Source organism: Sparus aurata, chromosome 9, assembly GCF_900880675.1.
Source record: "Sparus aurata chromosome 9, fSpaAur1.1, whole genome shotgun sequence".
NCBI classification, from domain to species: domain Eukaryota; kingdom Metazoa; phylum Chordata; class Actinopteri; order Spariformes; family Sparidae; genus Sparus; species Sparus aurata.
The window spans coordinates 29,641,829-29,655,212 of NC_044195.1; the positions used below are offsets into that span (position 1 = coordinate 29,641,829).

At 43.9% G+C, this 13,384-nt stretch overlaps 1 protein-coding gene across 3 annotated transcripts in view; it reads left to right on the top strand.

The window, feature by feature from the left end:
- The window catches only part of tmeff2a (transmembrane protein with EGF-like and two follistatin-like domains 2a), a 124,440-nt gene that overhangs the window by 90,257 nt on the left and 20,799 nt on the right, over positions 1 to 13,384 (top strand). For all 3 annotated transcript variants that reach the window (XM_030428888.1, XM_030428889.1, XM_030428887.1), the window contains exon 5: positions 10,089 to 10,185. In XM_030428888.1, coding sequence (XP_030284748.1) covers positions 10,089 to 10,185 — 97 coding nt within the window. The remainder of the gene's footprint in view (positions 1 to 10,088; positions 10,186 to 13,384) is intronic.

The window sequence follows — 13,384 nt, forward strand, 5'->3', positions numbered from 1 at the left end:
GTGATCAAGAACCACACACAGGTTGATATTTGTGTCTCACTCATGCTTATTAGAGCGAAGAAAGGGAGGTAGAGGCGGAGGTTTAGACACGCCAGTACATATTCCTAAAGTTTCTGAGCACCATGAATGCACTTTTCCACGGCTCTGGTCGACTGCAGATAGGTGACAGGATTGAAAGACAGTCGCTAAGCCATACAGGCGAGAGGAGAACAGAATGCAGCGTCTAATCCTCTCAAAGCTGGGAAAGATGACGTTTTTAAAGCCACAATTCTCCTTTTAATCCATTCAGAAAGGCTCTGACCCAGTTGGCGACCTTGTTCTAGGATTCGTTAACAGCTGCACGGTCACTAGCAGTGTGGTACCTGGCTGGAGCTGCACCCAGGTACTGTGGGATTTACGACAGCGAGTCGGAGGCCACCGTGTTTGTGTTGCGCTTCAGGTTTGAATTTGATCTGAGCATTGAGTTCCGGCGTAAGAGTTTTATTTGTGTTGGCTTGAGCAGGGACAGAAAGGATTTTAGTCAAAGATTTATGGACACAACTCCCAACATGTCAGCAGGAGGTGACGTCCGACTCGCTAGCTGTGTGCAAACGGTCTAAACTCGAAAGCATGATGGCCTCCATCAGGGTCAGTCGGTCATCAGAGTAATGTGACAGCTCAAATAAGTAATAGCGGCTTTCAGTTGCCCAGTAATCTTCTGAATCGTCTGGTCAAAGGAACCAGTCCATTAAGTCTGGAGGGATATTATTATGGTTATTTGACAGAAAGCAGGTCAGGGGGTGCAAAAAAAAGTAAAGAAACTGAATCAGATAACTTAATTGTCTATGAAAGGGGGATGGGTAGTTGTCTTTGCTGTGGCTCTGCTTTTGCCCAACAAACTACCCTCAAAAAAGGATTGAAGAGACTCGACAGTATGCTGTGACAGGAAAAGCCGCAAGGTCGCATGAGAACCGTCTCGTCAACATGCACCGGCAGGCGTCAATTACAAATGATTGCTGTCTTTTGTGATTGCGTCTGACTAAAATATGAGAGCAGGTCAGTGATGAATCCACCCCGGCGAGGACTTTACCTGAGTTATGTTGTGGTCACTCGCTGCAGCACAATGGACTCAACAGCTCAGCAGCTCAACAACAACCCTCCTTCTTGGCTGCTTGCACCTTATCGCTATATTACAATCAATGTTGTTTTCCTGCCGCACCCCTGCGTGGCTAACGAAGCTCACTCGCTACAGTTAGCAGCAGTTAGCAATCATTTTAGCAACAAGTAAATCTATCAGGAGATTCCATGAAATACCTCAGTCATTTATTCCCTGAGTTTGACTCCGGCACCCCAGAGATCAGTCATCGTTAATACGACTGCTAGCTGCATGGCTAACTTAGCTCACTAGCTACATTTTGCTGCAGTTAGCAACAAGTTAAGCAACAAGTCAAGCCATCTGTCCTTCAGGAGATTCCATAAATCACCTCAGTAATTCTTTCTCTTGGAGGCTGTGTTAATGCCTTTTTCAGAGGTGTTCATTCGGAGGGTGCTAGCAGCAATTAGCGATTACTGTAGCAACAAATTAACCTATCTGTCCAGAGCTGAGGCAAAGCAGCTGGAGGACATCCACAGAATATGATTAAAATCAGTGAATTAAGATATGAAGTTGTGTTTTTGTAATCCGGCCCACAGAAACACTTGGATGGAAAATTAGATTGTAGGATGAGTCATCACAATTTTTTATTGTATATACGGAAATGACAAACTCTTTAAATACCAGAATTCCTACAAAACGACTTTCTTTGCCAGTGTTGGGCCAAATAATGGCGTGTGGGTGTTGCACAGCTTCAGACATGTTGTGATTAAAAACACGATCATTACGTCTTCATGGGAACTTTAAATGAATGATTTTCATTTTGTTCTGACAGTCAATTTAATTAACTCCAACAGCCAAAACTTGATTCCTTTTTGTCGTTGGAATGTGATTTTAAAACTGGCTTTTTCAAAATATTGCTTCTGTTGCTAACGCTGCATGGGTCTTTATGTTTCCCTGACAACGCCCACCAAGCATTTTGATAGTATCATTATTTATATCGGAGTCATTATTGCCTCGTGCCTGATTCATTTTGTCATTTGCGTCACTGGAACAACCGCCCTTGGCTCACTTTTTGAGGAGCTTGGCTTCTCCTCATCGGCCTCATGGCTGACAAATGACTTTGTGAAACGCGATACGGTCTCCTGCAGGATAAAAAAAAAAGAATAGAAATTGAATCCAGGCCTCTGTCGGCAGTCTCATCTGTCATCTTTTCAATATTGATGTCCATTATGTTTATGGATTATTTGGCTGTCTTCTGTTCCCTGGCCCGGCTCGCCCTGTCAGATCGGCCACTTGGGGCAACGGCCCGTTGATAATGCCATTTTGATTGATGGCTTTAATAGTTTAATTGTCAGCACGGCCTTCTCTTAATGGAGCTCTCCAACACAACTGAAAGACTGCATCGCAAATGAGTCAGAGTTCAAACTGCGTGTACGTCTCGCAGTGTGATGCAGATACAATGCGATTGTTCCATAGATTCAGTATCATCATCCCCGGCCCATTATCAGCTATCCGCCTCGTGTTTATTGCTTCCTGTATCACCTTTCACGGATCACATGTCCGTGTGCGGGAAAGAAAACAGCCCTCTGCAAGATTTATCACACCTGCCAATAGGCGTAGTTCGGTTTCGCTGGCATTGTGCAATTATTATGTGGCCGGTATACAAGTCTTTTTGGAACGCTCAATAGGAATTGAGTATATGTGCAAGGAGTGATTTATAAAGTACATGGCACTAAAACTAATGCGGCTTATAATACAACAGCCCTGCACCTTCCTGAAGTTATAATGTTTGGCTTTCGTTGAAGCTGTTTTAGAGAGTGTTGCATCAACCTAATGGATATTTCAGAGGCTGCAGTTTGTACTGCTGTTTATTCGCATCCTGTGTCTAATATTTTGTTTTGCTCTACAGGGTTTATAGGAGGTTTTATATAAAGTTATCGCATACGGTGAATTGGTTAAAGAAAATAAAACTGACAAAAACATTTAATGATGCGACCAAATCATAATAATAAATGTTGGAAGTGTAATGTACTTCTGTTCTGGTTAGGTTTAGGCACTAAAGCCACGTGGTTAGGGTCAGGAAAAGATGATGTTTTGGCTCAAAATGCCTTTTATGGTCTCCACAAACACAGCTGTAGATGTTGCAAGGTTTCATCAAAAAAATATCTGGTTCTTGTGGTCACAAATGTCTGCATGGATGAATCCTTCTTATTGGAATCATCAGTCGCCTGGACGGTTAACAACCTGACCTGTCATGTACGGAAATTCAGGAGATGATGGTAGACCTAAACCTAACCAGATCAGTACATATTATACAGAAAGAAAAGTAAGGTTGCAACATAAACACATGTAAAGAGACACACATTGAAACATCACTCTGGTGATTGGGTTGCATCATTACTTCTTTCTGTTGGTGACATTGTCCTCAACCCGGGTGCAATATCTCCAGCGGCTCACATGTTAAACTGCCCTGATAGTGCAACACATGAGCATCTCACCGTCTGAACCAAACAAATCACCATCGTGCTCCAGGGGGGTTGAATAAATGGCTTTCAACACGTTTAGTCTGAGCCCAGTCTAAACCTTTTGAAGGGGGGATTCAGCAACAATAGAGAGCCATGTGGGGTTTACACTGAGTGTGTGTCAGCGACCACACACACACACACACACACACTCATCAACCCATCCCCTCCCCTCTCTCTCTCTCTCTCTCGCCCCCCTCTTCTCAATCCCTCCCCAGTGTGTTTGCAACCAAGGTCGTAGTGGTCCTGCTCTGTTTTCCAGAGGTGTGTGGGCTTCATTCATCATCCGTATGATAGCCGCATGCTAGAGTGCCCTAAATCTCCTGTCTGTGTTTGTGTGTATGTGTGTGTGTGTGTGTGCGTTTGCTTACTCAAATACAATTTTCCCTTGTTCTCTCCGTGTGCTCGCTTCAAATGAATGATCTCGTCTTTGTTTCGGTGATATAACTGTACCATAAGCTCATGTAGGAGAAAAACATGGCCGTACAAATTGAGATTAACTGACATGCTTGCTCTCTGGTAGAGTCGATACAAACACATGGACAGATAGCTATTGACCTAAATTCATGGCGTGGTAAGAATTTAATTGATTGAAGATAACTTTAACTTGAGCGAGCGAAAACTTTTTTGCTTAACTCAGATCTTTGGGACTCCAATTCAGGAATGCATGGAGACAAAAAAAAAGAAAAGAAAATGAGAGCAGTCTGGGAGAAAGTGCCAGAGAGAATCAGAGTTCCTGGAAAAGTTTGAGATCAGCGAGCCAGCTAACATCTGCACGATCGTCGGCTGATTGGGGTGAACCGGGGCTGAGCCGAATGCTCCAAAGCAGCTACGGTTGCCATGTTAAACAACATCTAAATCATTATTTGAATGTCAACCAAAAGCTCTGTCTGATTAGTTAAATATCACAAGCCTATAACAATGAAGGCTACTGTGTCACAGAGCCCGGAGCTGCTCCAGTGAGTCAATTTCCAAGTCATTGTATTCATATAGCGCCAATTCACAACAAAAGTTATCATTATTTGGAGCAGTTCTAGGCCATACTCTTTGATTCATTTATTTACAGAGACCCACCATTTCCCCCCGTGAGCGAGCGCTTGGCAAGAAAAAAAACCTGCCACAGAGCTGTGTGTCGAAGGGAAGGCAGCCAATATAAGTTGCAATAAACACCACGGGCGTATGATATTTTTTTTCTGAGGCACGACCAGTTTCACAGTTCCACCGGTGGGAAGTCGTAGCCGAGGGGATTTCCATCAATGGAGGCAGAAAACCAACAGAATTCAAATCAGGGTTAGTGGTTGAGGGGGAGGCTTCAGAGAAACACAGCACACTGTCATCGGTCAAAGATCAAATTTGGGATATAGATGATAGAAGTGAAAATCAACTTCATACTCAGATCTGTTTGGATAAAGTCGTAGTTGTTCCTGGAAAAATTACCATAACAGGTGATTTTCATTCAAGTTAAATGTCGAGTTTAGTGAAAGTGCACATTTTTCTTCATCTTTTGTTAAATTTTCTACAGATTTTAATGCCGTAGTTATTTACTAGGATATCGTCACAGATATTTCTTCATGTTCGTCGAGCACACTGACTGTCCCTGCTTCTATTTTACTACTTACAGTGAACGAATCAGCAGTTAAATGAGCTCCGAGCTCATCGCAGCAAACCTTTTTCCTATTTTCTACAGGAAGATCTTGTCATTGTGGAATCTCAGGGTTTAAATTCGTGATAATGCCAATTTGTGTGCATACAGACGTGCATATTGTATTCACAGCTTAGCCGATCTCCAGACAGAGAGATTAGAGACACTGTTTAACCCCCAGATGAGCGTCCACAGCACCTCTGGGGATGATCCACCATCTTTTCCTCCTGTCATTTTACCTTTTATCCTGATAATCTCATGTTTAAGTCATTATTTCGCTCTAATCTCTTCTTCTCGTCCTTGTAACTTAATCTCGACATTATCTTCTTCTTCTTTTTTGCTAAAGTAACACAAAAAACTACACGATTGTTGCTGATTGTGAAGTGAACTGCTTGAAACAAAAGGAACAAAAGGAGAGGGCAGGATTCAGTAGAGATGAAGGTGAGGCTAGGACAGTAATCGCGGAGGGGGAGCCGGTTGACCGATACGGTCCAGGTGTGGATCGATACTGGGAGATGTAGGAGCTGGCGGGGGGGCGGTTGCGGGGGCAGTAGAGGGGCTAATCATTTCAGTCATTACCCAGCCGTGTCTCCTGATTCGAGGGATTAGCAGACGCAGAAACAGGGGAGATGTTGTGTTAGTGCTACAGGACACTCTATCAGGGATTTGAGGAGTGGAAAACACTGCCTGTCCCCAGCCGCCTTCAGTAATTGTGCCTGCAGTACCTCGTATTGGGATCCGGGGGAAGAGTGTGAGTAAGAGAGTGCATACGAGATGTGTTAGCTGGAGTGTTTGGGAGGGAAAAGAAGACAATGTTGGCATTTTGCTTCGTGCACGTACGCGCACACTTGTAAGAAACACCACGACTCTGCTCTCCTACGAGCAGGGAGTCGTGGGAGAGCTTACATGCTTGCCTGCCCACAAGCCCCTTTATGTGGAGCTGATCATTTGACAGAGTACAGAGCAGCTTGAGAGACCGGCCAGCTCCTAGTTCCTGCGGGAGCCCTGTGAAAATTTCACTGCCCACGACGTACACGACGGCTGGATATACGGAGAAATTTCATTTACGTCAGCGGTCAACCAGTCTCAACTGGCTAATTCAATCAGCCGCAGTCACGGTGTCGACAGTACGTTACAGTCTGGTATGATACAAAAACAAGCTCATATAATTGAACTGTCAGGCACAGTTGAACACTTGAGAACAACACTGACAACACGCCTTGATAGGATATGAATCAAAGGCATAATATGTCACATTTCAGCATTTAAATACAAATGACTAGACCTTTGTGGTGTTGCTGTTACTCTACATTCACCAGAATCTTTCCAAATGTGTTCAAACCCAGAGAAATCCTAATTTTGTCCAAGTTAACGGGTTTGAGCTTCATTTTGTTTTGAACGTGTTGACTGGAAGGGGGTTCAGGGACGCAGGAAATATCAGTGACGACACGAACACAGTCACGAGCTTCATTAAGAAATGCACAGAGGACACAAAGATGTCAGTAAACATGTTGAATCTTGTATCTTGACTCTTCAATTTGGTCGCCTGTCAGTGGTGTCACATCCCCGCACACATCTACTTGCGAGGACTTCCTCGAAAACATGGTAAACTCCAGATGATTCATCAGAAAAATTATTCTTTGAGAAAGTAAATCAACAAAGTAGCCACTCCACAAATAGTGATGAAGTTGATGAAGCCGCATGTGTGTGTGTGTGATTGAGTTTTCTTCATATGTTGTTGTTTACATTTGTAAAAGTACTCTGAGCAGTAGCTGATACAAAGACTAGTTATAATAAACTCACTGCTGAGCAGCTACAGCAGAAGATATAATACGAAACATTTACACATTAAAATCGCTAAAAGCAACTCTTATATATTTTATTAGGTCATGTACTTCATTCATCATTCTGAGTCACGTCTTATAGATTTTAATCTGTAATCATGGCTTTTGAACAATGAAGACAACAATTCCCATGATCCCACAGTACTTACTTCCTTTGTTTTGTTTGGATTGAGGGACCCCCGGCAGCACGCTGTGCAAATACATACTGTGCATTTATAACTAAGATAAATTTGGGCCCAGGGTAAAGATGCAATGCTGATGACTAACGAGAAATATCATCATTGTTTTTCACTTTTATATCAGCAATGATGACTGAGGCGCTGAGGCTTGTGTCTTTTAAGTATTGAAACTGTAACGCAAGACGGATATAAAAAGAAAGTGAAAGGAAATTATGTTTAGTAGAGATATCCTGACACGACCTTGTATGTGTCAAGCTCCCAAAAGACTGGATCCTACACTTCCCACAATGCATCGTTATAGAATCGGGGACATCATCAGGGCTTTTACTACAAACAGTCTGGTGGACGCATTTTTTTATATTAATGTGTGTGAGGTATCTGGACTGCAACACATTCTGATCTTTGATTTAACGTAGTTTAGATTTAACTATGTCCAATTGCTTCTCCTTGTGTGAGTTAAGGAATCCAGACGGTGTGGTTCTTGCAGGTCCAGGAGTTATTATTTAGCTGTGTGTGTGTCAAAGGTCAGCGAAAAGACCAGGCCACCATAAAGTACTAAAACTGAGTGTGACCCTCGCGCCAGATGGTGGGAGATGTCTAAACGTTTGTGTTCCCATAGAAGTACAAGTGAGACCATTTTGGCCATTTTGGGGTACAAGACCTAAGGAGTGACAGCAGAGTTAGGTGATTTATGGGAGATGAGCAGGCAGACAGGCCAACTTTTCTTTCAGTCTATTGGATGGTTTGACCCTCAACCCACCAAAATGACCAATTACAAGAAGTAGGTAGGTACAGGCGAAGGGACTTTAAAAAGGCCTGCGCAAGAAGAGAAGGTGGGGTGGTTACTTGTAGATTTCCTAAGATTGAAGGTTCGAGAGGATTTCAAATGGAGCAGAGGGCAAAGAATTGGGCAGAAGAATTTGGGACACCGGGAGCGGCCGCCCTGGTTCGGACGCAGGCTCGAGATCTGTTTCAATAAAGATTGCTCTACCATTCCACCCAGCCTTGCCTCCGCAGAATTCTTTCATCATCAAACTATACACCGACACCTTCGATGAAGACAGCGCAGAAACAACATGTGACCAAGTGTTTGCTCTTGAATTTCTATCAGGAGTTGTAAAAAAAACAATAGAAAATGTTCAACTGTGGCTGAAATTTCAAAGATAAATCTTGTTGATCAAGTAGCAGCAGAGGCAGCCGACACAAGTACAGCCCATACAGCTAATTAACATTAATTAACACACAATTTCAGTCTCAACCTTCCCTTTCATTCAGTGCAAAAACAAAGCTGCTTTCATTAACTGTCTTTGCAAGTAACTGGGAAACTTTTTGGAAACAGATTTTCTTTAGAAGTATACATTTTTCTGAAATTATTACTGCGGTGGCAATTTGGCGTTGAGGCTCCACTGAGTGGCTACATGTGAACACTGTGTCACACCTCTTGGCCCTGCCGGTCCAGTGACCAGATGATAAAGTCGTACCGGAGTGTACATCTCGTCACCTGACTGCAAAATTTTAAGCACTCGGAGGACGTGCTGCCTCTCTGCCGTGGCTGCCTTCCAGCACCTGCAGCTTTGGAGTCAACTTCAAAAGGAAAATAAACACTGAGAGGGAAATACAGGACGTTTGAAAGTAGCTTAACACCCTCAGCAGAGGAACTTTTCACTCTTGTCGGCTGCATTGTGTTTTTTTGGACACAGTCGAAAGAGGCGAATGAAGCTGTCGAGATAATCTGACCCTACAGCCACGAAAATCCGAGCCGAGAGTTATGGAGGAGGCAAGTCAAAATGCTAACTAGATTCAACGGTGAGACTAAGTGACTTTGACCTTAAAATAAGAGTCAAACCCAACTTAAGCCTCGCAGCGGAAAATCAGGTTAAACCTCCCTACCAGAGCTCTCTCCAATTCATCCAGCGCGTCGCCGGGGATCACAAGAAATAACAAAAGTTTCAGAAGGGAGAATGAGAGAGGCGACGCAGGGGAGCAGCGAATGGTGGCAGCAGTGTGTGGGTGTCTGTGAATAGCCTGAGTGTGTGTTCAGTGTGTGTGTGTGTGTAGGGGAGATTAAAGATATGACATGGGGAAATGATGCCACCTCTTCGTCTTCTTTTCCAAAGTTGTCCTCGTGGGCCCCCGAGTAAGTTTAAAAATAGCGCTTTTCTAATGGAGAAGAGGGCCGAGGGGAAAGCGAAGAAGAGCGAGAGCGTGCAGAGACTGGAGGAGTCCTCTGTGGTCGGAGAATGCAATTTGAGATTGGCCAGATTGCTTTTTTTTTTTGCTCCCCCCCCAACCCCCCTCCCGTTTTCTTCCCTCTCCCCCTCGGCCGCTCATGAAGCGTGATATGCACCGGCGGGGTCCCTAAGCCGCCATAAGCCTGACGCCAGTACCCACACCGCCGCCAAGGAGTCGTGGCACTCACAGCGCGAGAAAATCAGGCCGATGAAATAAAAGAGGGACTCCAAAGAGATCAGCGGGGATATTGGGAGTGATAGATGGGAGTCAGACGAGTACCGGAGAGAGGAGAGAGGAGGGTTGAGGGGGAAAAAAAGGGAAGGAGTGAAGGGATGAGGGAGACGGCTTCGGTGGGATTACGGCGGGGATGTGGCTGAATGTAAATGCACTTGAGTTGTCCGAGGATGATTTCTCACGGTCACATTGCATTGTGAGAGGTGTATTGTTAACGGGGTCTTTTGTTGCAGGTTCTATCTACCTCTGAATGAAACAGCTGGGTTTAAGACAAACAGTAAGTGTTTGTGCAAATCCTTCCTGGATGAAACAGGTGTTAAATGTTTTTCTCTCCGTCTCTGCCTTTTGTGTTTCTTAAAGGTGGAGAAGGCTCAGCCGAGGCCGGGCAGAAGGAAACCTCCACCTGTGATATTTGCCAGTTTGGGGCTGAGTGCGACGTGGATGCAGAGGATGTTTGGTGAGTTTGAACAAAGAGACAAACCCCCCGTAGGGTTAAGTGAGCACGGATCTGCTCCAGATAACGTATGTTTGTTAAAACGCTGGCTGAAGGGAGGATAAAGCTAATTTAAGGTTTATTGAGTTTAAAAAAAAACGGAGAATGGTGGGAGCCAAGTACACAAAAAACTACATTGGTCATTTTATCTCCCCCCCTAAGAGTGAATTCCCTTCAACACAGGCAAACCAAACAGCCAGTTAATTCAACAGTATTCATTTTACATTCGGCAGTATTTGACAAAGATGGACATCTCTCGGCTGCATGCCTGAAGATGCAGCCTCTCAAAAAATTGGACAAAACTAGTGAATGTAGACGGACACTTGCAGCCATCAAAGGGATCGAGGGCCTTGAGTAGCACTCAGGATGAAACACGCTCTGTGTTGTAGGCAGCAGTGTGCTACCAGCCAGCTTCACCAAGGATACAACAACTAATTCCAAGGGTCCACATTTGGTAGCAAAAAAAACAAACACTTGCCAACAAGTACAAAGACCTTCATCAGCAGCGAGATCTGCCTCACCTAAGCCAACAACAACACAAGTGTGCCAGTACACATCACAGAAGTATATCATGGAAGTCGTAAAACTACACACAGAGGCTCCCTCCCTCCCTCCTCCCACGACCACATCGTCAGAATAAATACTCAGTAATTTTCTGCAAAAACCACAAACAGCCTTTTTTTAAAATGTTCTATTTCTCTCTTGTCACAACACTGTGCTGATGCTCAGCGTAGGCTGAGGCAAAAAAAAAAACACAGGGTTAGTAAAACGTTATGGTTTGGCTTAGAATACCTGAGATTACTGATGGAGACAGTCCGACGTCCCGAGAAATGTAGACGGTTCTGGTTGCCATAAAAATGTCTGGAGATCTTCCTAAAACAACACCTACTGTTGACGTGGTAAGAAAGGATGGAAGTGTCTAGAGGCCTTCTATCTAATATCCACTGGTGTGACTCGAAACTGCGGTCGGCAGTCTGGCAGCCTTGTTGGCTGTAATCATGCCACCATCAACCTCTACCCCTCCAGGTATGAAAGTCAGTTCATAATCATTCTCACGTGTCAACTTTGGACCTCTACCTCTAGTAACTGCTAGCCTTGTATCCTGGCGACCGGGCTCCTCTCCACACAAAACTTCAGCTAGCCTGCAAGTCTGCAAACTGGAGTTACAACCAAAGTGTTTAACACTGGCAGCACACAGCTAACTTAGTTGTTATTTAATCGTGTTATCACGACCTACCCATAATACAAAGCTCATACACAAAGACAGGTGCTAACTGATAACAAGCTAACTGATAAAGGGAAAATCCTTATTCAGTTGCTGTTTGCTGTTTCTTAAAAAAAAAAAAAAGCAAATTATGATCAGTCAGTTTCAGGATTAAATTCACAACTTATCAGATATGAAATTTGGATCATTTAGCTGTTTAACCAAACCCTGATAATGTCTCACTTGCTCATCCCAACAAAAGGCTTGATACTGCAACTTTTTTGTCAAAGCCGCTCGACACCGGCGGACCCACACGGCTACAATCAGATTATCTCAACACCTCAACATTCTCTAACCCCTCTGTATTTGTTGTTGTAGCCAGTTGGAGCACTAAGAATATAGATTAGAACTTGTCTTTATGCTTCACACCCCCGCCGCCGAACACCCACTGAGGTTTAGTGCATGGTTGACCATTTCATTTAACCTCAATTACTAGAGCAGGGCGCAGAGAGAAAGGAGATTTTCGCTTATTCTGGAAATCCAATTACTATCCTTACAGGACTCGGCAATGTCAGTCCAAAAATGACTTTGACTCACGCGAGGAGAACTAGTTCAGTGAAAGAAATAAGGTTTGTCATAAATTTTAACCATTTATTGCCGATGAGACGGAGGCAAGTAATGTGTTACATGCATTAAAAAACATCCTCGAGGGGTACGTAATAAACATGCGGGTGCAGAGCCCAGTTAGATGAGGCTCGACTTGTGAACTGTTTCCAGGCTGTGGCAGTGTCGGTGTGTTTTGCTCTCTGCAGCATGGATGGAGCTTAAATGAAGCAGCCAGTTTGGGGTGATACAAGGATCAGCTGGTATCAGCAGAAGCAAAGGCGGCGCTCAGAAGAAGTCCCAGACGTAAGGGCTAGAAAATTAGAAGTGCCCCGAGAGTATGGCTCTATCAAACTGCTTGATGTAATGGAAAGATAATGTACCCTGGTGTGCAATAACCATAATGCAAAGGCACAGTTTCACAGCGCTTTCTGAGCCTTGCTGCAAATACCAAACAGCTGGAGTCCACTCCTCCCGATGCTACCCACTTCCACAAATGCACCTTAATATTCCGCTAAAACACAGAAATGGATTTATTGGCAATTCCTCAATCCCCAAAGGTAGAACTCGTAAGGTCGCAGCAGCACGACGTAATGTCGATGATGACTGCACACAAAGCTTAAAAGCATAAAAAAGAAAGCGGAGCCTCGAGTGTAAACAGCATAACCGGAACGGGAGGTGAAAATACGCAGTATATACACTGCAGGATGTTTTGCCTCCTCGATGGGAAGAGAACGGACAAGACGAGCGAGCCAGTCGAAGTCGGCGAGGTATCCTGTTGACACAAACACGCATGAATATTTCAGCATACCGTCTTGTAAAAAAAAGGGAAACTACAAGTGCTCCTCAGTCTTTCAAAAAGCCCCGAAGGTGTTTTGATAAGAGCGGTTTCTGGTGAATAATCAGACAGGTAATTGCAACCCAACAGCAGGTAATTTTCATCAAACAGCAGCCAACCGGGTGGCTTAGCGAGGGATCATTTTGATTAAAATGACAGGTTATTCCAATCAGGCTGCAGCTGATTTTAATCAAACAAACTGTCAGTTAATCAAACAATGAGTGGAGAGGGATGACTGTAATCACAGACGCGGTGTCGGTGAAGTGATGTGTTTACAGCGAGGCATTACTCTTTATTTTCATACAAACAATACAGAGGGAGGAATGAGCGTATACTGGGACTGTATGCATATTTTATTTTTTTTTTCAAGATATGTGGGACTCAAAGTAGCCTGATGATCAGCTCGACTCAAGTGCCATCTTGTTTTCATCACATTATTCAGTTTTATTCATGTTAATTGTGTTTTTGTTTGGGAGTGTTTAATCATTTTACCCCAACCAATCAGTAATTAGTCGCGC